The 26,711-nt window shown below is 41.4% G+C and overlaps 1 protein-coding gene across 3 annotated transcripts; it reads left to right on the forward strand.

Moving 5' to 3' along the window:
• Nucleotides 1-627: 627 nt before the first annotated feature.
• On the forward strand, nt 628-26,711 carry SPACA1 (sperm acrosome associated 1). 3 transcript variants are annotated; one of them, XM_084624483.1, is made up of 8 exons: nt 958-1,252; nt 7,584-7,640; nt 11,770-11,871; nt 12,261-12,367; nt 13,770-13,905; nt 21,437-21,515; nt 25,940-26,060; nt 26,365-26,536. In XM_084624483.1, the coding sequence occupies exons 1-8, from the start codon at nt 1,096-1,098 to the stop codon at nt 26,401-26,403; spliced, it is 798 nt and encodes a 265-aa protein (XP_084480609.1). In that variant the 5' UTR covers nt 958-1,095; the 3' UTR covers nt 26,404-26,536. The 3 variants fall into 3 exon arrangements, with proteins under 3 accessions (XP_084480608.1, XP_084480609.1, XP_084480607.1); XM_084624482.1 differs by lacking the exons at nt 958-1,252; nt 21,437-21,515 and adding an exon at nt 628-693 and having other exon boundaries at nt 26,365-26,711; XM_084624481.1 differs by lacking the exon at nt 21,437-21,515 and having other exon boundaries at nt 26,365-26,711.

The following is a 26,711-nucleotide window of genomic DNA, read 5'->3' on the forward strand; positions in this document are numbered from 1 at the left end:
GGTACTAGTTGGCCAGAATCCCCATTCTCCTCCAGAACTGTTGTTTTGCACACCTGCTAACTATATTGTTGTCATCTTTCTACCCCAGATGTGACTGCATTTCAGCAGGGCTGCATGTATGTAGCTTGTAAAGAGCTTTGGGATACTTTGGGTTGACAGGTGCTATGGAAAGGTAAGATACTATTGTAAGTAATTCTATTAGGAATAGGCCTGAAGCAGAACACTGAATCCAAACTCTCTTCCCCCTGAAGTTTGGGGGAGTGCTCTATGGGTTCAATTCCATATACACATTTTGTTACTGAGGCCTATCTGTAATGAGTGTCCTCAACATTCAGGCAGTACAAAGTTTGTGGTCCACATTTTCAGAAAGTAGGGCTTTGAGGTCCATGCACACAAATACAGGATTGATGCCATAGATGCACATACAAATTAGTGCACATACAAATTAGTATTTAAGCATCATGCTCTCATTTGGACAAATTTAAATCCTCAGTGACTTCAGAGAAAGTTAGTCTGAATCTGTAACTCTGAATAGAGCCTGGCCCCCACATGTTAGGGTGGGACTGAGAAGGAGGGCTGCTCCCGGTGCTGTGATAGTCAGATGGCCCTCGGATCTGGGTGGCTGCCTGGGGAGAAGGGGCAGCAAAGGTGGCGTTGCTGGGGTGCTCTGAGACAGAAACGGGATGTCTGTGGGTGAGGTGCAATGGAAAGGAGGCAGAGAAGGAGGGTCTGGCGGGGGGTGCCCAGCCAGGAGGGAGGGGCAGAGAAGGGTGGGAATGTTTTTGGGGTGCCAGATGGAGAACAAGGGACAGGGGAGGGGAGTCGGGGGCGGGGACTGAGGACAAGGAGGATGGAAAGAGGGTCTGGAGGGGGGGACCATGCAGTGGCGTGGTGGTCGGGAGGGTGCCTCCTGGCATCATCACGCAGAGGCGGGCGCGCGGAGCCCGCCCCCCGCCTGGCTTGGCGGCAGCTCCGAACGCAGAGCCGGGCCTTTGTGACGCCTCAGGGGTTGCCGGGCTGCGGCGGCCGGTTCCGCCGGGGCGGCTCGGCGCTGGGCTCAGGACGCGGGGGCGGCCACTCGGGGCGCGGCGGAGGATGGGGCGGCGGGCGGCCGGGGACGCGGGGCGCCTCGCCCTGCGCCTGGGGCTGCTCCTGAGCCTGCTGGCCCAGCAGCCCGTGAGCGCCAAGAACGACAGCGGCTCTGCCCTGGAGCAAGCCGCGGCGGAGCCGATAGTGCAGCTGTTAGAGCCGGGTGAGGGGCGGGGCTGGACCGACGGGTCCCTGCAGGGTGGGCTGGACAGCAGGGTCCTAGGCAGGGTGGTGGTGGTGGGGGGGTGTCAGACTGGGTGAGGGGGGGGTGTCTGTGGGGTGCCAGGCAGGGTGAGGGGATTTCAGGGGGTGCTAGAGAGGATGAGGGGGGGTGTCTGTGGAGTGTCAGATTGGGTGAGAGGGGGGTGTCTGTGGCGTGCCAGGCACGGTGAGGGGATTTCAGGGGGTGCTAGAGAGGATGAGTGGGGTGTCTGTGGGGTGCCAGGCAGGGTGAGGGGATTTCAGGGGGTGCTAGAAAGGATGAGGGTGGGAGTGTCTGTGGGGTTCCAGGCAGGATGAAGTGATTTCAGGTGGTGCTAGAGAACATGAGGGTGGGGGTGTCTGTGGGGTGCCAGGCACGGTGAGGGGATTTCAGGGGGTGCTAGAGAGGATGAGGGGGGAGTGTCTGTGGGGTGCCAGGCAGGGTGAGGGGGTATCATGCAGCGGGGATGGTCCCTGGGTTTTGAGGGCAAGCAGGATTTCCCTGAGCGTGCTAGGAGTGGGGAAGTGCAGAAAGGCTCCCTGGCCCCCTTTACCTTCACCAGGAAGGAGCTTGGCTCCCCTGGTGCATGGATAGCAGGAGAGTAGTTCATATCATATGCCAACAGTGGGAAGATGTCCTTGTTCATTCATGATTTATCGAGTCACAGAGTTTCTAGGGCCCTCCTAAAGGGGGAGCAAGGGGAATTCTAAAAATTCTAGATTTACTTGTGATTCTTGTAGCTGAACAGTGTGGGCTAAAGGAATGTGTTGGGTATACGTAAACTCCCTCATAGTCTGTTAGTTCATTGAGCAATGAGACACCTAAGTTCACATCTAGTGTGTCATTAGACACAAGGCCAGCTATATAGTGAATTGTATTCCTTCCTTCAGCCATCTGAAAGTGGACTTTTCCTTTTACAGAATTTCATCTGTCTCATTGTCCAAATAGGGTTATCTTATTTTTCCTTACCACATAATTTTTCATACTGTGTTTATGCCATTTCCCTGCTCAGATGTAACCACTCTCAGTGTCATTACAGAAATTGCCTATCAGGCATCATGAGGGATCAATGCAGCCAGCTGCTTTGACTACAAAACCTGAGTTCCAGCAATCCTGGAACTAGAAATGAGAGTGTTGAGGTTACCCCCTGGACGTTCAGGCCTCATGCAGCGTAGTGGAAAATATTGCTAATAAGCCACAATAAGGGTAAAACATTTAAAACATGAATGAGTGACTTTCTCTATTAGTTCACTTCACAGGCATGACTTGGACAACCTCCACTGACATTCTCAAATAGGATTTTTAAGTGTTTATCAAAATGTATTATGTGCATCCTGTGATGTGACTTGTAATGAAAAGAGAGACTAATGGAAACAGTTTCTGCTCTGCATCGTTTTTACCAGGATTACAAATGTAGAGAAGAACCTGAGATGTCTATGCTTTGCTGGTACTAATTGCAGCCCTATGACTGGAATGTGAAATATATATTATTTTAGCATAGGCTCATCTCAGTTTGTGTGAGGTTTGCATTATATATCTCCGATTAATGCTAGTGGAAGTTATGTACATAAATCTCTTTGTATAGGGAGGATGCTATACCTTTTTATCAGTGTCTGATGCAAAATGAAAAAGGCATACATAAATGTATGGATCAATAGGTTGTTTTTTTTTCTGGGGAGAGTTCTCAAATTTTAGATTGGTTTAAAAAATCTAGGGAGGAAATGCAAGTAAAAAGGTGAGATTACATCATAACAGTGAAATGTACAGTATTATATCATTGCGTCTGCTCCTGTTCCACATAAAGATTTTGTTATTTGTTTTTGTTTTTCTTTGTTGTTTTTTTTTCAAATTCACTGACATCAGGATTGAGTCCACTGATAATTATTTCTGATTGGCATGCTAATTTAGAGTCAATCAGTTTTCAGTGACTAAATATGTTTAAAAGTTTAGTTGGCATAGTATTTGAAAATAAAAAAATCCTTTTTTTAAAATTCAGAGTTATTCATCTCTTATGAACAAATTACTATTGTAAGTTTAAAAACATAAGAATGACCATATCAAGTCAGACCAAAGGTTCATCTAGCCCAGTATCCTGTCTTCACACAGTGGCTAGTGCCAGATGCTTCAGAGGGAATAAACAGAACATGGCAGTTTCGAGTGATCCATCCCCAATTGTCCAGTCCAAGCTTCTGGCAATTGAATGTTTAGGGAAGCCCAGTACATGGGATTGCATCCCTGACCATCTTGACTAATAGCTATTGATGAACCTATCCTTCATGAGCTTATCTAATTATTTTTTTGAATGCAGTTATATTTTTGGCTTTCACAACAGACCATGGCAACAAGTTCCACAGGTTGACTGTGTATTGTGTGAAGATGTACTTCCTATTTTTGTTTTTAACCTTCTGCTTTTTCATTTCATCTAATGACCCCTAGCTCCAGTGTGATGTGTTATGTGAAGGGGTAAATAACACTTTCCTATACACTTTCTCCACGCCATTCATGATTTTATAGACCTCTATTGTATCCCCCCTTAGTCGTCTCTTTTCTGAATTGAACAGTCCCAGTTTTTTAAATTTCTCCTTGTATGGAAGCTGTTTTGTCCCCCTAATCCTTTCTGTTGCCCTTCTACGTACCTTTTCCGATTCTAATATATCTTTTTTGAGATGAGGTGACCAGAACTGCAGGCAGTATTCAAGGTGTGGGTGTATCATGGGTTTCTGTAGTGGCGTTCTGGTATTTTCTGTTTTATTATCTATCTCTTTCCTAATGGTTCCTAACATTCTGTTCATTTTTTTGACTGCCGCTGCACATTCAGCAGATGTTTTCAGAAAACTGTCCACTATGACTCCACAATCTCTTTCTTGAGTGGTAACAGCTAATTTAGACCCCATCATTTTGTATGTATAATTGGGATTGTTTTCCGATGTGAATTACTTTGCATTTATCAGCATTGAATTTCATCTGCCATTTTCTTGCACAGTCACCCAGTTTAGTGAGATCCTTTTGTAACTCTTCGCAGTCAGCTTTGGACTTCACTATCTTGAATAATTTTGTAACCATTGCAAATTTTGCCACCTTTCTGTTCATTGCCCTTTCCATATAATTTATGAATATGTTGAACAGCACTGGTCCCAGGACAGATCCTTGGGGGACCACAATTTACCTCTCTCCATTCTGAAAACTGACCATTTATTTCTACCCTTTGTTTCTTATCTTTTAACCAGTTACTGATCCACGAGAGAACCTTCCCTCTTATCCCATGACTGCTTAGTTTGCTTAAGTTTGCAACAAAAGAGTCATATTATGTTTTATAATAATGCTACTGGATTGCGGGAAGCCTCCAGAGAGGATAGCATAGTTGATATCTGCCCCATAGAGGAAGTTTGCTTGCTTTGGGTAGTAAGGTTGCTCACCTTTTGTTAGTAATCTCTGAATCTGTTGGGTCCCCAGCTGCTCTTAAATCAAGTAGTAGCGGTGACCAAAATCCTTTTTTTCATTTGTATTTGGATGGGAGATTGCAAACCCTCCTTTCAGATGTGACCACACCTTGCCACAGTTGCCAGATCTGGTCATCTCTAGATTGGATGACTGTAATACGTAGACTCTGGGGTAGACACCTTGGGTAAAAAACCTGCAGCAGGCCCCAGTCAGCTGACTCTGGCTCATATTGTGGGTGAGGATGGAGGGGCTGAGAGCTTGGGCTCCAGCCAGAGCCTGAACATCTACAGAGCAATTTTTAGCGCCGTAGCCTGAGTCCTGCAAGCCTGAGTCAGCTGACCTGGCAAGCTGCAAGTGTGCCACGTGTCTTTTACCACTTGTGGCAGTTCCTCAGCGAGTGTAAATTGTGATGGCTCCATTGAAATCAATAGAACTATGACAATGTACACCAGCCAAGGATCTGCCCTCCAATTTTCCCAGTTCTCTAACATGTTTTTTTTCTGTCCCTATGAACGAAAATAAACCATGTTATAATATGGGTTGATCACAGCCACATTTAAATATGTTTACATTTGTATTATAGATGGGATCTTGGAAATCTCCTCTCCCTTTCTATTGTGCTGTGGTGGTTGAGATTAGCCAAAGCTCTTGAGCTAACATCTCACAGATTTAAATGGTGGTTGTTGGGGGGGAGGGGGGTGAAAGGGTGGGGAAGGTGGACACTGAAGGCATGGTGTCTTAAGTTATGGGTCATCTCTCTGTTTTCACGTGATTTTGCATGAGGTGATACTGACAGAACCTATTTTTTCCCCTCCCTTTCTGGTTTGAGAGAGTTAATAATAATGAGCTAAATTGTGAAATTATTCTTTAAATATTGTTGTACATGTATTAAAAGACTGTTCTGATTAGCACAGCTTATATATTTAAATAAATCACAAAGTCATAGTGACAGGAATAGCACAAGTGTAGAATTATGAAGTTTCATGAATAATGTTGGAAAAGAGGTTATAACAGTTTGATATCAATTTATGCCTACTACCACTGTAGTGTTAATCCCTTACTGTAGAGTAAGGAGGGCTACTTTATATTTGTGTATCACTGACTGCTAGTGGAAAGGACCCACTAATTTTTCAACCACAGAAATGTTATGTAAAGTTTTAACAGCTTAAAAGAAGAGAAATATAAACTTGTATTACTGAATTAACATAACATTTTGTGTAAAAGAGATTCCAAAACAAAAAAAAATGAGGAATAGAAAAAGTAAACTTTGCATTTATGGTATTTATTATCATAACAACATATTTGGAGTAGGATACACTCATTATGTAGACTTGTAAAAACAGCTAAATAAATCTTCTTTATCCCTTTGCATTTTAGAAGATTAAAAAGATGTATTGCCTGTTTAATGAATTGTTTTAAAGACACTGCATAAAGTTGTTTAATTCCTCTATTGAGCAGTTACTTTATCTTAGCATCCTTATAAACATTCAACTTTCATGCTAATATTAATAAAATATATCATCCATATTTGAATCCCAGATGGAGATGTGAACCTTTTGCTTCTGCATATTTTGCGAAACCCATTTCCTAGTCTGAGAAGTACCAGAAAAATGGAAGAAGCCAAATCATAGTGGTTAAAACCACAAGAATTAATTAAAAGACTGTACCTGGTTGATTCATCGCTTGTGCTGGCTGTCTAAAGCTGACCTTAAAGTGTGATGGAGAAAAAAATCATGTGGGAAGGCTTGCATTTGCCAAAAAGAACTAGGAAATGAGTTGATTGAAATATTGTTTACAGAGAATTTTGCTTAACTCTTTTCATAGATATTTAGGTCAGAAGTGACCATTATGATCATCTAGTCTGACCTCCTGCACAACGCAGGCCACAGAATTTCACCCACCACTCCTGCAAAAAACCTCTCACCTATGTCTGTGCTATTGAAGTCCTCAAATCGTGGTTTAAAGACTTCAAGGAGCAGAGAATCCTCCAGCAAGTGACCCATGCCCCATGCTACAGAGGAAGGCGAAAAACCTCCAGGGTCTCTTCCAATCTGCCCTGGAGGAAAATTCCTTTCCAACCCCAAATATGGCAATCAGCTAAACCCTGAGCATATGGGCAAGATTCATCAGCCAGATACTATAGAAAATTCTTTCCTGGGAAACTCAGATCCCACCCCATCTAATATCCCATCACAGGCCATTGGGCCTATTTACCAGGAATATTTAATTACCAAAACCATGTTATCCCATCATACCATCTCCTCCATAAACTTACCGAATTTAATCTTAAAGCCAAATAGATCTTTTGCCCCCACTTCTTCTCTTTTAGGGAAGACCTATATTGTGCATAGATATTTTGTACTTCTCAAGGTATTCAGTAAATCAGTGATTCTCCAACTGGGGGTCGTGACCCCTCAGAGGGTCACATGTTATTTTGTGGGGGGGAGGGGGTTGCGAGCTGTCAGCCTCCACCCCAAACCCCGCTTTACCTCCAGCATTTATAATAGTGCTAAATATAAAAAAAGTGTTTTTATTTATAAGGGGGGGTTGCACTGAAAGGCTTGCTGTGTGAAAGGGGTCACCAATACAAAAGTTTGAGAACCACTGCAGTAAACTAATTTAACAGAGTAGATTGATTTATAAGGAAATGCAGAGTATTTTCTCAAAAATGAGATTAAGATTTAAATATTAGTTATTTGCACTTGGTTTTCTGAAAAGGACTAGGGAAGACTTCAATAAGTGACTTTCCTGGTAATTGGGTATTTCCTCCCCATCCCTCTGCCCGATCCCCCACACGCCCTCCAAGCAGGTGTCATTGTATTAGAAATGTAACTTCGGACTTTGTGTTTAGGTCTGAATGCTACAGTATCCAAGGAAGTAGAATTTGGAGTATGCACAGTTACGTGTGGTAAGTAGGAAAGCAGATGAATAAAGCATATTGTAATTTGTTTGGTGGAAAAAAGTGCTAACTCTAGCAATTTAGCAGGTGTAATTTGCTTGCTCTCCTTCACCTCTCATTGATTTCAATTTCCAATAACTATAATTAACAAAAACAATCAAGCTGATTGTCATTAGAAGTTTAGGTCAGATCTGTTGTTTTATTAATTTCACAGCCTGCAAGCTCCTATTTTAAACCAGTTCCCTACATTTATTGGCACATGAGCTGCCTTCACCAAAGTAACAATTTTCTCTATTTGTGAACATCTGTGAGATGTTCAGAAGATGAAAGATCTTCTGATGCATCTCACAGATGTCTTCCCACATACAGTATTGCCAGCTCTATCAAAAAATCGCTCATCTGCAGTAGTCTATTCTATATTTCACATTTATATAATTTATAAACTACATAATAGAAAGAAGAGGTATCCTGGAGAAAGATAGGATGAAAATTCAGCACACAGAATGTCAGAATTTTTGCTTCACCCATCTGATGAAAACTGGACATGTTGCAAAGAACACATCTGTGGTATTAGAGTGGTGATAGGGGCTGGAATGGAGTGGCACTGCATTGCTTAGAAAATACCCATTTAGCAGAAGGTTCAGAAATAGTATTGAATTTGTTTTGGACAGAATCTGTCTCTCATAGTATCATAGTACCTGGGAACAAGAAGGGAGGAGGGGAACCACCAGCTTTCAAATCAATTAGTCTGTTCCCCAGCCAAAATGGTATTATTTCGTACATTACATTCTCTAGTATTTTTTTCCTGACTAGTTCTGAATGTCGCAAATGATGAGGCTTCCACTACTGCCCTTGGGAAACTATTCCACATGCTAATACATCTTGATCTCAAAAAGTCTTTTTTTCTGACATTCAGTTTAATTATGCCCTTTCTTAATTTAATCATTTACTGCTGGTTATACACCTCACTTCTCCTCATTATGAGCCATCCTAAATAATCTCATTTTCTTTCATGCTTTCACCCTTAAGATATTTAGAGACTATTATCATGGCCCACCTCTTCAGTGGACCTCTCAGATGTCCCTCCACTTGAGGGACTTAACTCAGTTTAGTCCCGAAGTTACCTGTGTTCCCAACAAATGTGATGTCCCTTCACTTTTATTGATGTCAGTTGTTTAAATCCTAAATGAATAATCATCAGTTAGAGGTTGGATGAAGGATTATTTACACTAAAGGGTGTTCCCCATAATTTTGAATTTGGGTATTATTTTGTGTCCCTCATTTTGTGTTTCAGTCACACATTAGTTGGGTGTTGGCAGGTTGAAAGGTACTCCCTCCAGTCCATCCAGCCAAATGATACACATTTAACTCTCTTAATCTTTACTTATAAATTCATCCCTACATCTCTCAGTAATTTTTGTTGCTGTTTGAACTGCCTCCAGTTTCTCAATATCTTTCTGGTAATGTTGTGGCAAGAATTCGATATACCTGACGTTGTAATACCTCACCTTATAGAGAGATCACAAAGCCTTATTTCTTCATAATAATGATGCTTGTTAATATTTTGGTCAATTCTGCATTAGTCTTTTTTGCTGCTGTGTCCCAATAAATTTATGTCTAATTTTTCTGTCTGCTATTACCTCTAGGTCTCTTTCATCATTTGTATTTTCCTTCCCACTGATGTTTACTTTTTGTATTATTTTTCCCAGCTGTATTATTAACTTGCATTTTTTCAAGTTCCATGTTTCTAATCTTTCTAATTCAACATGACCATGTTTCCGTCCAAGTTAATTTGAATAACTCTTTAAAATAAGACTTCATTTTACAGGTATTGCAGTAGATTAACTTCTGCAGAGTTGGCAGCTGCTAATAGGGAGGGGAAAAGGGAAACAAGTTTTCTGGGAATAGAAGACAAAACTGGTCAAAATGGAGAGGCAGGGGAGTACTGAATTGGCCTGTAGGTCTCAGGATGGGGTTCTTTTAGTCAACTCTTTGACTTTGATAGGGTGCCATAGTTTTAATATTCAGGTAGTTAAAACAGGCATGTTCTTTCCTACTAAATGTGACCACAGTTAGCTCAGCATCCAGATTTTTTCAAACAAGCCATTTTGATGTTCACAGGTTTTCTGCTCACTCCCCTTCTGTTTTCCCAGACAACAAAAAGACCTAGCTCTAAAGTAAGAGGAATGTCTTTAATAAAAGTGTCAGTTCATTGTCATTTACACCTCTGTCTCTGCATCCTTGAGATGAGACGTTCTCAGCAGTGGAGAATGATTCCTGTTTTGTGACAGTTTCAGTAAGTGTTGTGGTCTCACTCTGTCACTTGAAGTATTGTTTCATGAGCTATATGTCATCTGTGAAATATTCTAAAATCTATCAGTGTGTATCCTACACATTTAAAGGAGGCAGATACATCACAACAAATTATTCTTCACATCAGCGGGGTTAATTCAGCATTCAAATCAATTTCCCATTTATCATACTTCAGGAGAGTTTTAACTCCCCTTTTCCCATGCCCCTGCAGTTTAGTAAACAACATGCTGCTAGAATAATGGCAATTTCTTCAGTGTTTACTGGGCCTAAACATACTATTCCCTCCACCCCCACACCCTATGTCATTTCAGTGAACTGTGTACACATTGTTTGGCAAAAATAAATATAGCATTTGTTTTGAATTTGTAATGGTTAAAATGAGGCAGTGTTCCCATTGAAATACTGATGTTTGAGAGTAAATACATTTTATTTAATGGAATTTTATACAGACATTTCCCTTAACCTTCAATATTTATGATTACCTACTTCCCCTCCTTATCTTCAGTAGGACCCTCCATGTCTTAGGTGGAGTTATGAGGGTCACAATGAGGAGGTCTGAATGGGATTCACTTCAGAGCCTGTCAGTGTTGTTCCTTAGCCAGTCAATACTGGTTACTGTTCAGTGATTCAAGGCTCTCCTTCTAAGAGGATCCTATCCTATGAGGTGCTTAGCACACTCAATCCCTGTTGACATCAGTGTGAATTAAAGGTGCCCAGTGCACTGCAGGGTCAGGGTCAGAGTGGGAAGGCTATCTCTACCATGCTCCCAGCACCAGCTGACTTGGGCACTGAAAGGCCATGTTCATGAATACTGCTAGTCAGCTTTGATGTTTGATTCGCTGTTTTGTTTTTTAGCAGTACACAGAATATTTCTGTTTATCCAAAACCCTTTGTGTTATCTGAATCCCTTCCTTGTCCCCCAGCATGAGATATAGGAAATACATGCTCTCTGTAGCATGTATATTATGCAGGGGACAAGAAAGGGGTTCAGTAATATGGGGGTTCATAGAATCATAGAATATCAGGGTTTGAAGGGACCTCAGGAGGTCATCTAGTCCAATCCCTTGCTCAAAGCATATCATAGAGCAGAGACCCCAGCCAGGACTATAAGGAGGTATAGTAGGACTAGCTCTGTCTACAGGGGAGGCCACTCTGCTGGTGAAAGACTCCTGCGGTAGCACAGGGAGTCCTCTGCAACCCCATTGTCATGGAAGTGAGTGAGTGGGGCTGTGACAGCAGTGCTGCAGAGAGAGGTCCCTTTGCTGCTGCAGGCCCAGTGATACCCAATCCCTGCAGGCACAAGGTGTAAGATGCGTGGGTGGGGAACCTGTAGTCCTAGTGGGACAGAGCAGAGACCCCAGCCAAGGCTGCAAAGAGAAGAAGTAGGATGAGCCCTCAGTCTCAAGGGAGGCCACCCCGCTACTGGTTCCTGAATGGCTCCTGCCCTCTGGATTATCCAAACAAAATCCGTGTCCCACATGCTTTTTGGATAATCTGGAGTATACTATATAAAGTTTAATTGTATTTTGAATTCTTCTAAAAGAAGTTTAAGAATGACTTTTTAAAAATGTGACATGGTTACTCTGAGGATCTGTGTGTTTTAAAGGACCTTAGGTGATGAAAGTGGGCAAAAGTAAGTGTTCTCTGCCAAATCTTAAGCACACATATTGCATAGCCTTGGCAGAAGCTCTGAGAGGGTCTGTTTCTCCTAATGTATGGTAGATAAATTAGTTTAGTATCCAATATAAAGAGGGAGAAGGCAAAAAATGTTGGAAGAAAAAGAAGAAATGGAAACTAAAACATATTTTAAATATTTTTTGCAAAGGTATTGGCATTCGAGAAGTTATATTAACCAACGGGTGCCCTGGAAGTGAAACAAAATGTATTGTTCGTGTAGAGGAATGCAGAGGACCAGTAGATTGCGGATGTAAGTAGAATCCTATGATATAGGAATTTAGAGTGAATGTGTTTATTCAAGGGAAACATCCTTATTCTGTGTGAGTGTGGTAGAAGTGGAATGAAATGATTGCATTCTATTCTCCAATTACCCCATTAGGCAATCTAGTAACATTTCAGAACTCATTTCTGTACTGATGTGTGTTTGATTTTAAGTCGCTGTAAAGTACATTTTCTGCACTTATTTTCTATTTTGTAGATATGTATGTAGTTCTAAATATTAAGCCAAACTGCAGATATTTTAAATGGTTTTAATTGAAAGAACAATTTCAAAATAACATTCCTTGATTAGGTAAATTATGAAATGTATGGTACATACAGAGGTGTTATAGATGTATCTATTAAAATTTTCTTCCACAGGGGGTAGACCAATTTCTGAAAGCCTTGCAACTGTGAAGATCCCATGTATTTTTATACCTCCAGAGAATCGATTTACATATCTTTGGAAAATGTTAATTCCAGACCAGGTGAGCAACTGAACCTCACCTTGTGCAGGAGAATGATGTATTCAATACTTTTACCAGCTGCTTCAACAATCTCACGCAAACTCCTGGTTTAATTCTTTTCTTTGCGATCATAATACAAATGAAATCTTTCAGTTTTTCTTTGACAGTCAGATGGCACAAGAGCTTGTGTGCCCCACTACTTTGTAGAGCTCCAATTTTCCTTTATTTAAAGTAAGCAATAAGTTCTGTAATGTATTTTAGAAGGTAACCTTTTTTGTTCTTACTTGAGTAAATAAATGCAAAAGGTAATGCACATTAGAAAACATAATCCCAACTATACATACAAATGATAGGGTTTAAATTAGCTGTTATCACTCGACAAAGAGATCTTGGAGTCATTGTGGATAGTGCTCTGAAAACATCTGCTCAATGTGCAGTGGCAGTCAGAAAAGTGAACAGAATGTAAGGAACCATTAGGAAAGGGATAGATAAAACAGAAAATATAGTGCAAGTATAGAAATCCATGATACGCCCACACCTGGTATACTGCGTGCAGTTCTGAGCACCAATCTCAAAAAAGATATATTAGAATCAAAGACGGTACAGAGAAGGGCAGCAGAAATGATTAGGGGTATGGAACAGCTTCCATATGAGGAGAGATTAAAAAGACTGGGACTTCTCAGCTTGGAAAAGAAATGACTAAGAGGGGATATCATAGAGGTCAATAAAATCTTGACTGGTGTGGAGAAAGTGGATAAGGAAGTGTTATTTATGCTTTCACATAAGATGAAAACCAAGAGTCACGCAATAAAATTAATAGGCAGCAGGTTTAAAACAAACAAAAGGAAGTACCTCTTCACATAGCGCACAGTCAACCTGTGGAACTCGTTGCCAGGGAGTGTTGTAAAGATCAGAACCGTAATGGGGGTCAAAAAAGAGCTAGATAAGTTCGTGAAGGATAGGTGCTTCTATAGCTAATACGCATGATGTTCAGGGATGAAACCCCATGCTCTGAGTGTCCCTAGCCTCTGATTGCCAGAAGCTGGGAGTGGAGGACGGGATGGATCTCTTGATAATTGCCCTGTTCCATTCATTGGCATTGGCCACTGTCTAGATGAACTATTGGCCTGACCCAGTATGGCCATTCTTATGTTCTTAGAACTTGGGTTCTCAACCTGGAGGATGTGAACTAGTGTCAGTGGGTCATAACCATACTGCCCTACTCCTTTGGTGAATAGGAGGGGGATTCTGCCTAGATGTGATGGGGTTTTGGATAGTGAGGGAGAGATCCTGGTATGGAACTGATTGAGAAGTGCTTGAGTAGAATAACCAGTTTTCCATATGATTTTGATATAGATCATTTCCCCCTTATAAAGCTATTCGAAAAAAATCCATTTTGTCTTTTTTTTTTTAATATGGATAGCAATCACTGATTCTTCCTAATGATTCGGCTATTCTGGAGGTACACAGGGATACCCATCCAGTAGCTTTCCAGTGTGACACAAAAGAAAATAATGAGATAGTTGCCTCTGTAAAATATACAGTATATACAACAGATGGTAAGTACATAGTAGCTTTTAAACCTTTTACAAGATATTGCTTGTGTTTAATGAGTAGCTATACGCCTTCATGAGACTGTACTTCACCTTAGTATCAGAGCAGGTGCTCACATACTATAATAATGAGTGCCATATAAATGCTTATCAATAAAAGACGAATATAAAAGAAATCACGGCTATGGAAAATACGAGGTTTTGATGGTAGCAATAAGTAATTTCTTAAATTTATAGGCTAAAATAAATTATTTCTGTTCGTCCTGTTAATTCATTACTATGGCTTGGTCAATCTGCACAGATCACAGGTGTCTTCTCTCACTGCTAGCAAAAAAGCAGGAAAGGCAACCAGTTAAATGGAAGCAGCTCTACTCCAGTTGGTGGCACCTTGTTCTCTGCTTCTCAGCTCCCCTCTTAAATTCCCCAGTGCAGTACAGAAGTAGGAAGACAACCTTTTGAATTTTAACACATTTAGGTGCCATCTTGAATTTATTATGCATTCTGGATTTAGAAAAGCTTAAAATTAAAAAGAAGATTTCATAAAATGGTTCATCTGCAACAGCTTTCTTCCCTCTTCTGCTGCAGGTAATTTTTGCTTGCATTGTCAGGAGAGACAGCAGTGGTCCCAGTTGCCTTTCAGATTCAGAGAGGCCAGCTGGAGACTCCAGTCTTCCCAATCAGTAGAAAAGAGAGGGGACCTTATTCATGTGGACAGAATCCCTGTCTGAAAAAAATACGGATTCAGATGGACCTAGAGCCATGGAGGACTATTTTATTGAGGAGAATGAAAAGAGTCTGGTTTAAAAGTGTGCTGCCAGCAAGACTGAATTATCCAAATAAACATTGTAGAGGAGAGGGCATGGGACTGGAAACCTCTTGAAGTCCCTTATTTTTCTACTCCCCCATGGTTTCATGTCCTTCTGAAGCGACATTTAATTCATGAAGGAACTCTGCTCACATAGGTAAGGTTTCTTCTCTTTTCTTCTGTAGAGTATCCAGAATTTTTTTTTTCATACTTAAATCCATCAGGCTCCCGCAAAACTTCCAGAGCTCTGGCTTTATCAGGTTATATTCTATCTCTGAATTCCATTTGTAGGAAGGAGTGGTTACCTTTGACCCTGATCAACACAGCACTTACTCCTGTGTTTAGGTTTAAGCACTTGAGTAGTCCCATTTACTTGGAGTCATGCTTGAGCTTAAACACATGATTAAGTTGTTTACTGAAGGAGGGCTAGGCTGAGGTCCATCCAACAGAATGTCTCACAGGGATTACGAATATCTATTCAGAAATGATTGGTTTGGCTATGCAATTATAAGATTCTCAGCAAAGCCTGGCTCCAAGATCTACTGCCTCTGTTCCTTGGAAAAAAAAATAATCAAGTTCCACTCTTCGGAAGACAATGGAAAAAGCCTATTCCATGCTCAGTGCCAAACTGGTTTCCTCTAAATCTGCTCTAAAGCTATACAGACTGCCAGTGGATTTTCTGATGAGTGGCTTACTTCACCTAACGTGCATGCAGCTGTTATGACCTAGAAAACTGAAGGTGGAAGAGATCATCAGTAAAGTAATTGATTGTGAGTTATACAGTTCTACAGAGACCTTTTTCTTCTATAGCCAGATCTGCTGTCTGTTGGCTTTCTGAGATCCAGCAAGATCAGGATTTCTTCATGTACCTCTCCAAGGGGATCAGAACTTTTGAAAGGTCCCTTTTGCTGCTAAAAGCTGTAGAGATATGCCACAGGATTCCCTGTGTTTAGATGCAGACATTCTTAGTTCTTCTCTGATAGTTTGCAGCGCTCTGTTGCTCAGACTCTGGAGGGGTGGGGGAGGGGGAAATGTTACTTCACATATTAGAATGCTGTCCCTCCCACCCCAAAGTTGAAAATATATTTTGCAGAGAGTTTAGGCATTACTTTATCAGACCTCTTGAACAAGAAGGTATCTCTGCCTATTTCAGAAAATCTAAACCTTTCTCCTCAGAGTGGATCCATTTCTTTGCCATCTGTTAATCTCCAGTGAGGTAGAGCCTTAAAAGCAAATTTTTTGGGGGAGGGATGGGGAATGAAGAGGTACAAGGGGCAGAATTGGTCATTTTCCAAGGCCAATTACAAGGCCAAACCCTTCTTTTCAGCATCCATATTTAACTATAAGGGTTTCAGACCAGAATGGAATTGGCACTAGGGGAAGGGTCTCAGGCTGATTTTGTCCCAGTGGATCAGTTTTACTTAGGATAACAGTGGACCTTGTTCAGTATCTCCTAGAGTTACTTCCTCAGATTCCTCCAACTAAGATGATGTTTCACCTTCCCTTCGAGGCATTTGAATCCATAGAATGTAAGTTTCTATGTAGTCTCCCTTGCTGTGGTAATGGCCACTAGTAGAGTGATTTCAACACCTTCTAGATTGTTCCCTTATATGCTATTCCGCAGATATAGGGTTCTTTGCACCTTCCCTAGTTTTCTTCCCACAATGCTTTTGCCTTTTCACATCAATCAAGATATTTTCTTGCCCAGTTTTTGTCAGCAATGTAAGACTAGGAAAGGGACTATTTGGCATACCCTAGATCTAGAGAGCACTCTTAAGGCTTGCTTGAAAACAGAACCCTTTAGAAAGCTGAGTTTCTTTGGGCCTGAGCCAATTCCCATTAAAATCAATGGGTGTCCTTGGTTCCCATAAACCTTAAAGGGCATTGGATTGGGCCCTTTGTTCATTTCAAGGGCCCCAATCAGTGATTGTCATTGAAAAGTATATCAGGAATCATACAGAGTACCAGAAGTGCCTTGTGTGGCTAGGGTCTACCCAGGTTGTCTCCTTTTTTTCCCAGTAGAAGGAGGTGAAGCCTAAGTAGATGACCTATGGCATGTGGCTTTCTGGTGATCTGTGCACACTTATCTGAAGCATTGCCAGCTGAAGGGTCTGGTTTTGACCGACACAACTTTGTTCAGTGGGTACTCAGCGTGGCTTTTCCCTGAGAGGATCCAGATGTGTTCTTGGAGAGAAGTGAATAGGATCATAATGGGTGTTTTCCAATTCCTTCCACTTCCTCTAGAGAAATGGAGAATGAGCTGCAAGGCTGGGGAAGGGGAGTGGAAATGCTTCAGCTTGGTTGGTTGGGTTTCCTGCTTGTTGCTGCCAGGGAAAGGAAAACCTTGTGCTGATCAACAGTTATAAAAAACAAAATGAACAGGTAAGAGGAAAACTTGATTGTTCTGGCCTCATTCCACTCTCTTTTCCCTCTTTTTGACTTGTATGCTTGTGTAATTTGAACATTACGGCCAAATTCTCAGCTAGTGTAAATAGGCATAGCTCTATTGGAAGAAATAGAGAACACTGATTTACACCAGCTGAGAATTTGGCCCCATACAGGTATAAGCATTTTTTTGTTTAAAACATGTAGCATGATCTTTTTCACTTCAAATTTTAGGATATGTGTTAGAAAGCTGGAAGAAGTATGCATTTTGCAAAAGGGCAGGAAGAGACCTGTAGGAATTGTTCACACACATATTCCAAGTGGCTATATGAAAGAACTTGGTGTAATGTAAAGCTGCCTATAGAGAGATTTCATTTGCACTTCTCAGCAGATTACCATAGTTCTCACTGACCTTCTGTTGAACAATAATAATGCTTTTTCACAATGAGCTGTCATCACAAATGGGCTTTTCTTCTTTATTTTCAACACAGTTCCAGACTGATTGGTTCTGTTCTTCTTCTGTAGCATCCTGGGGACAGAAAACCATTACTTGTTTTTCCTTCAGTAAACATTATTATGCCCATTGCAAGGAAAAACCCACCCATTAGGAGTTGAATTTTCCATATGTCCCTCTTATCAAATCACTATCATGAGATACAGTAAAGAATTTGTTCATACTCCTTCCTGTTATGTTGTTAAGTTGCTTTTGAAGACTCCAGTGCCATAAGGCAGTTTATTCATGTTTTCTAATTATAGTTCTGTAGGGAGGGAGGATTTTGCGGGGGAAGGGGTGAAGACAGAGAATGATTTTCCTCATGGTGCCATGTGAAGGGAGCCAGTCTGCCAAAATCCAGACTGTGCCCCTTGTTCCATCACCCTAGTGAGTGTGTTTATTGGCACCAGCAGTGGAGGAGGGGGAGGCAGCAGCTTGTCAGGCATCAGAAATGGCACGTCACCCACGTGGGCAGTAGGTTGTGCTGAGGCACTTCTGCAGCCCATTTCTCATGAGTTCAGTTCACTTCCTATTCAGGCAGAGGCTGCCTCTTTCTAACAGACTACTCTACAAAGGACATATTACATATTATCATTTTTTCTGTTGCATTATATAGTAATGAAATAGGGAATCCCAGTGACCATATTTGGAATTCCTGGTCTTTGTGTGTGTGAGAGAGAGAGAGAGAGAGAGTCTGCTCCCACATCTGGACATGCACATGCATTTTTAATGTGTAAAGAGTCTTGCAGATGATCTAAAAGGGGAACAAAGATATGTGCACCAGTAGTACATACGTACAAAAAAATCTGACTAGGGAGTAAAAAGTGCATTCCTATTTAATGGAGCAAAACAAACAATATATACTTAGAAAGCTGGGTCTGAAATTAAGTGAAAATAATGCATATATGCTGCTGAAGTGTGTAAACAAATGGTCAAGCATTCTGCTTATAGAGAGAATACTGTTTTATCATCTTCATCTACAACATCATGCTCTAGGAACAGCTCCAACTCACTGAAAAATTTTTTGGGAAACAAGGTGCAGTGGCAGTTCTTAGAATGATGTCCCCATGGGTGATCTACTTGTAGGTGTGGCAGCACCTCCTGCACCTGGGATCAGAGATCTTCATCAGCTGTGCCTGTTGGACTGTACATGCCCCCCCCACATGCTCTGAGTGGGACGTATATATAGCACTGTGCAGTCCGACCGCCCCCAGTTCCATCTCTATTGCCTTTGGTCTGGGACGGAATCCGCAGCAGAGCCCGCTTCCCCTATTTCCCTCACTAGATAGTGCCTCATCTGTTGGTGTAAGGCAGTTAGTATGTTCTTCTCCTTTCTTTCTTCTATCTAAATATATATATATATTTTGTTTTAATATTTCATAGTTATTTCACAGCTTAGGTTTCCATTTCTCCACTTCCCGCCCTTCCCAACTAGGAAGCCTTTTCCTTTCACCCTTTTGCCCAGATCCCCCGAGTTTAAGAAGTGAGTTTCTTGTGAGGCCACCTTCTCGGTAATGGATGGACATCTGCACTACATTCGCTGTCTGGAAGAGGGACACGTCCCACAAAAGTGTTCCCACTGCCTTGGCCTGAAACCCAGAGCCAGAAAAGACTGAGACATTAGATTAAAACTTCTCATGGAGAAATCGCTGCAACTGGCATCGGACCCGGGCCCAGACTTTTCCCTGTAGAGGCCCTCACTCTCTGCCAGGTTGTTTGCCTATCTTCACTCCCATGTCCCTTGAAAAGAAAGTCTTTTGTTTCTCACTCAGATGAAAATAAATGGGCTCCCTCCTCACACCTTGAGGCATATCCTCCCCAGCAAGGTTTGTTGCCTCAACATTGTTTGGCAGGGACAAAACTCTAGGGCCCATCCGAGTACCTCTGGTACTGATGCAAAGAAATGGTCTAAAGACCCTAACCGAGCAGATCTACAGCCCTTGGCACTGTTTCCGAGCTCTGGGGGACAATATAGGCTGACTTCAGGAGCTATAGCACCAACAAAAATGACGGCACAGGCACTCTTTTGGACACCGACAAGACCGTCAATACCAAGCAAACCCTCGGCACCATTGAAATCATCTGCACTGGCCAAGGCACCAGCCAAGTCAGCAGCACTGGCCAAATCATTGGCACCATCTATGGACACTTCAGGGGAATACACTCTTTCTTCGGCATTGAGTCACCCCAGCACTAATGATGCTTTTTCCCCCTCCACAAGACTTTATGTACCCTAAAGACCTGCTGGTATCTGACACTTCTGAGTCTCCACTCCTTTGACCTCCCCCCACTTCCACCCTCCTCTCAGAATGCACATCACCCCTACTTTTCTCTGCCAAGGATGGCACCTCCCTTCCCCAGCAATGAGGAGGAGGAAGAGGAGGGCTCAATTGCTTCCTTGTCTCACCACCAATTGATCTCTCTTCCTCCAACGCAGCGGCTCCTGACACAGGACACATCCTCCATCCCAATCCAAAGGTGCCCCATCTCAAAGCCTGGCTCCTCCATGGTTCCAGGATTTGGAAGTAACCTGTTCAGAGGCAGTCAAACAAATACTTTTAAATAGTAGGTGGGACACAACTAGTCACATATATGTTCACTGAAGGACTAGATTTTAATGCTGGTGAGCCTCCCCTGGACTTATCCTGGACCACATGCCAGACCTTAAACAATCAGATCTATCCACCACCTCCATTCAGGTACACTTGGTGACAATCACTGCTTTTCACTGCCACATAGATGGTCATTGTGTCTTCACACATCTGCTCACCAAACGCCTTCTGAAGGGTCTCTATAACCTTTATCCCCACATAGGAGACCCGACCCCTGCCTGGGATCTTGTCCTTGTCCTACGTTCTCTGACTAGACCCCCATTTGAACCAATGGCAACCTATTCTTATGTGCATCTATCAATGAAAATGACCTTCCTTGTCACCATCGCTTCTGCCCGATGAGTTGGTGAAATTATGGCCCTTATGGCATGTCCACCATCCACACTATTCTACAAGGACAAAGTTACACTACATCCACACCCGAGATTTCTACCTAAGGTTCCAACATCTATCCATCTCAACCAACCTATACAACTTCCTTGCTTCTTCCCAAAATCTCACAGTAACCAACAGGAGACAGCTCTACACACACTGGACATGAGACAAGCATTAGTGTTTTACTTGGACAGGACTAAACCTTTCCGAAAATCACCATGATTATTGCTCTCCACCACCAAAAGAGTCAGAGGCACAGCTGTATCTAAACAATGCCTTTCAAAGTGGATTTCGCAGTGTATACCTTTATCTTATGAACTCCACAATTGACAACATTCTACCACAATCAGAGCACATTCCACATGTTCATTATCCACCTCGATAGCCTTTCTCAGTAATGTCCTCATTGCTGAAATTTGCAAAGCAGCCACATGGGCATCAACAAACACTTTTGCCCATCACTATACTATTATGCACGATGCCACAGCAGACACTTTCCTAGGATATGCAGTCCTATTATCGACAGTAAATGTTGCTCTGAAGCCCCAGCCTTCCAGTTAGGGGCCCTGCTTTCTAGTCACTTATAAGTGGAGCACCCACAGGGACATCACTCCAAGAAGAAGAGAAGGTTACGTAACCTGTGCAGTAACTGAGGTTCTTCGAGATGTGTGTCCCTATGGGTGCTCTATTACTTGCCCTCCTCCCCTCTGCTTTGGAGCCAAAAAAAATATGCTCTTGGGCAGAGAAGGAAGTGGGGGCAGTCAGACTGCACAGCACTGTATATATGTCCTGTTCACAGCGTGAGGGTATGTGTGTGTGCGCATGTGCGGTCTGATGGGCACTACTGATGAAGATTTCTGATCCCAGGCGGAGGGGATGCTGCCACATCTACAAGTGGAGCACTCATAGGGACACATATCTTGAAGAACCTCAGTTACTGCACAGGGTGAGTAACATTCTCATTTGATGGGTTTCCTTTGGCTAGAAGTTGGGTTGGAAGAGAAAGTGCTCCAGGGTTGATGTGTTTAATTTATGTAATTATTAATCTATTTTTTAAAAAGAAGTGACTGAATAAATTAAATCAACTCACTGAGCCAGCAAGTTAGAGCGCTATAAAATGTAAGTGCAGCCAAGCCCTAAGGGCCTAATCCAAATCCCTTTGGGGTGAATGGAAAGATTCCCATGGACTTCAATGAGCTTTGGATCAGAGAAGTGTTTGGCCCTGAGTATTCAGTTACTCATAATATGTTGCTCTTTCATACTGCAAATAAAATTAATGTGTTTGTTAATTTGCACAAAATCAGATTTTTACAGAAATTCCTAAAATATCTTCCAAAAATGTTTGTATTGGTTTGAGGCTACACTGACTTGTGCACAACTCACTTGAGACTTTTCTTTTTATAATTCTCCTATTAACCTAAATATTCTCACTTCTTCCCCCCTAAAAGCTGTTTCTCCTCCGGCCCCAATCCAAAAGCAATAACTTTGGAGAGTCGTTGGGTCAGGTCATGAGTTTTGATCTAGCCTAATTGTGCTACCCTGGTGACAGAAAGGGGGCAAAAAGCAGCTGGATCTCCCTAGCCAGGAAGTCCCAGGCCTAGAGATAATGTTGCTCCCCTTGCCCAACCCATAGAATGGGGGCCTGAGAAGGGGTACGGCAGAAGCATATTGCACTCTGGCAGTCCCCATCTGGTGGATAGCCCTTTATAGAACTGTAGGGCTGGATGGGATCCCAAGAAATCATCAAGTTTGGCCCCCTGTGGTGAGGCAGGACCCAATAAACCTAGATCACCCCTGATGTGTTTGTCCAACCTGTTTTTAAAAACCTCCGATGATGGGGATTCCAAAACCTCCCTTGGAAGCCTATTCCAGAGCTAATTACCCTTATAGTTAGTGATGTACTAGAATCTAGACTACTCTGAAGTACTCTGGAGTTGTCACAGAACTGACCCAAAATCAGACAGCTACAACTGCCTCATTTATGGCTTCCCCTCTCAATTTAACTTAATGGAGGCTTAAGTGCAGCTGAAAATCTGTCCTTTTCTTTTCTCTTTTCTTCAATACAAACAAACAAAACAAGAAGTTTCACTTGAATTTACCACACATTCCTCTTTCAGTCCAGAAAAGCATGATCAAAGAATCAACAGCTACATTGAAAACATATGGCTGTGTAAAGGTTGGAGACTTATGAAATATACGTTGACAGGAGTGGAGCTATTTGAAAATAGTAGTCAGCTTCTAAGATGTTTTACTAGAGTATTCCTATTAGAGCATTTTAAAGAATATTCTCCTATCTCTACTTTTAATAAACAAATTATTTTTTTTTTCAGAATTATTGGAATAAATATTACACTGGCTCAATCAGTGGATCAAGGACATACTGAGCCATGTCCTGCACTGCTCATTTTGGCAAAACTCTCACTGATTGTAATGGCAGTTTTGTCTGAGTGATGAGTACAGAATCAAGCCAGTTGCATTGCTTTAAAATACTCTTAAAGTGCTTTTTTGTGATACCTGAATCAGTATTTCCTCAGAGTAAAATGCTTGATTGGACATTCACTTTTCTCTCTGTTCTGCTTGTATTTTAATCATATGTGCTAGCCTTGAAGGCATCTCTGCTTGTGTTGTCTGATAGACTACTCTAGTTCGGGATTATGTGGATCTGCCATACGAAGCAAAGGTGAATTGATCAATACTGGATGAACTATGAGATACTTCCTACTTCTCATTAGCAGACTCCCCTGTTGCAGCCTGCAAATAGAGATATCCTTAGAGCATCATAATCGCTTATTACTAAGCAGTAAAATAAAAAATCTAAATTAATTAAATAGCAAAATTGAAGTTATTTTTAATTAATATCCCCCCCATCATTCCAAAATGTCACAGTCCAGCATTTAAAATGAAGCTACCTAAAAACAGTTAATTAGTTTAACCTTATCTGACAATTTCTATATGCAGAACAGGTTTCAGAAGTAGCAGCCGTGTTAGTCTGTATTCGCAAAAAGAAAAGGAGTACTTGTGGCACCTTAGTTTCTAAGGTGCCACAAGTACTCCTTTTCTATATGCAGAACAGTTAGTTTTGGAATTTCCAACCAGTCTAGTGATCATCCCTGTCAACCCTGTATAATGCAGTAAGACCATGGGGATTATAAGAATGATCTATGATTTAGGCATAATGAAATCATTACTGCTGTGGTGCAAGAAAATGGACTAGAGGGCCCATTAATACTCAAGTGATGCTATGGATTACTGCAATCACCATGATAATTTTGCATAGCAGTGAATGTCAGGATCACACCCTGTGCTTTTAACATATATGTTGCCAGATAGAAATCAATCTGAAATTAAAATTTGCTTGTGTATGTACAATGTTCCCTCTAATTTTTTCCACCCATGGGCGGAATTAATTTTGTTATGTACACCAATATCGAGGTAATGTGCGAATGTGTGCCACCAGTAGAAGCAAAAAACCTAGATATAATATATATATTTTAAAAGTTACCATAAGGATAATTACTCCAGCCAGGACAGGTCAGACATTTTAGAACTCAGTACTCAAAGAATTAAATTTAAGCATAAGAGAGAAATAAAAATTATGAAATGCATAGACTAATCAAAAAAATAAAATAGCACTCTGAAAGAATAAAATTACAGAGAATGTATGTGCTTTGCCGGAATTATCAAGAAGTAACAACAACAACAATAATACAAGTATGTGTTGGGAGGTGAGTGTGAAAGACTGTGTGTGTATGTGTGTGAAACACAGAAAAAGTGTGTATGTGTGTGTGAGAGAGAGAGACACACACACACACACATCTCCCCTCTGCAGTCCTGGCTAGGGGAGAGGTGCCTCTCTTGTCCCCACCTCAGCCCCGGCTGGAGCTGGGGCCAGGGAAGAGAGGCGTCTCTCCCCACTCGCCCTGCACACCCCAAGCTCCCCCAACCCCCCATCATCTCACTACACTGCCTTCACCCTCCACATTCTCCCCACTCACTTGTGTATGCGCCTGCTGTCTGCTGTGTGGCCCTTGATGGCCTCGTGTGCGACCACGCAGGTGCGCACCTGAGAGGGAACACAGTGCCTGTAGATTGGTGAACCTGGCGTGATCAGAGGCGGGTGTATTACATTTCAGGAACTTGGATTGTTATTGGACACTTGTCAACATTTTTGAATAGAGCTGACAGTGTTTGTCCACCACACATTTTTCTTCGCACTGTGACAATTGAATCTCATAAATTAGATGGAAAAGACTTACTAGGTCATCTTCTACCAATGTTGGATTGTTCCTTATGGTTTGTTCTCAAGTATTTTGTCTGATATCATGAAAAATGTCTCAGTTAATGGGGTTGCCAGTACTTCCCTTAGAAGATTGTTCTGGCATTTAACGTACTGCATTGTTAAGAAATATTTTCTGATACCTTAAGTTTTCCCTTGCTCAGTTTCATCCTGTTACTTCTACTTCTACCTCTTTGGTCCACCCAAAACAATTCCTTTCCGTGCTTCATGCTTCAAATACAATACAGTTAACATCCTCTCTTTTATTATTGTTTAATTATTATTATTATTTATTTGCATGCTCCTAGGACCCCCAGCCATGGATCAAGGCCTCTTTGTACTAGACATTGCACAAACACAGAGCAAAGAGTCAATCTATGCCCCGAAGAATTTACAATCTAAGCAAACGATTTAATTTACTTATTTTTTTATTTTTTAAATGTATACAGTCCACCTACCTTTGCCTTAATCTATTCAAAGGTTATAAAAAAAATTCTAAAAAGCAAAATATTACTATTTTACTAATTCTTTTCATAACACCAGCTAGGTGCTTATATATATATATATGCATGCTTTAATTTTTTCCTAATCTCAATCTTTTAATATTTTTAATAATTTGTGCTGCTCCTAATTCCATCCAGTTTGTTACCATGTTTCTGATATTGATGTGTGCAGAACTATGTGCAGTCTTACTAGGGCTGTCTAGAGAAGGACTACCATGTATCTAATCTGCTTGTGATGGGATGCCTCTTTGGACAGAGCTCATAATTGATTTGGGTTCTTATTTCCTTCCATCATATTACATTGCAAGCACTAATGTAATTTACTATCCCTTACTACTCCTAGGCTTTTTAAAGGCATTATGTGTCTGGTTCTCCATTGCCGTGCATCTTCTATACACACACCTGTGCAAAGTGGGTGTAAAATACTACTATTCTGATTTGGACTAATTTTTTTCACAGGTCTAACTGGCTACACAAGGTTTAAGGCAATGGAGAATCAGGCCTTATTTCTTTTCTATTATTTTCCTTCCATTTAATATCTGTTCAACAAGATGTTTGAGCAATAATGATCAAAGTATTTCTTCTCTTTAGAATTGGAAACAAGAAGATTAAGGAGACCAGACACAGATATAGTTCTGGTGTTTGTCCTGATAACTGGAGTTATTGTTTGTATTGGTGTGATCTTTGCATTAATCTTCATAATTCTTCACTGGTAGGTGGACAGCACACAAATGTAATTTTTGTGTTCTTTGATCAAAGTATAGTACTACTAACTGCAAACCTGACACTCAGATGAGATCATTTAATTTTTCTACACTGGGATATTTATGTTGCTATTGATCAGTATATCTGACAGCTTCTCTTTCTACTAGAGTAGCTTGAAAAGAAGTAGTCTGCAAAGCAGTACCATAGATTATTGATGGGAAGGGACATGATATAGCATATTCTGTGTGAGGTAATGGGAATGTAAGTCTACTTAAGTTTACATTTTTGTTCAATTATTATTTCCATATCAGGGCAGCTGTAAAAGCATTCTGGGCATCAAAAGTTGGTAAGAGCTCCAAAGAAGAACAATCAAGCTCTCAAGGTTCAATGAGAACCATAGAAGAAGCATCAGGAGCAGGATCTGTATTGGCATCAGGATCAAGATTAGCATCAGGATCCGCATTAGCGTCAGGATCAAGATTAGCATCAGGATCAAGATTAGCATCAGCAACAGTGTCAGTACCAACACCAACAGCATCACATGTAGATACTACTGGACAAGAACAGGAGTCTTTCCATGAATGGAACAATGAAGAAGAGAATTAGAAAGAAAAATAAGGCTAGACTATATTAAAAAATTATCTAAAAACAGATTATA

The sequence above is a fragment of the Lepidochelys olivacea genome, assembly GCF_965140295.1.
Source record: "Lepidochelys olivacea isolate rLepOli2 genome assembly, chromosome: 3".
Classification (NCBI taxonomy): domain Eukaryota; kingdom Metazoa; phylum Chordata; order Testudines; family Cheloniidae; genus Lepidochelys; species Lepidochelys olivacea.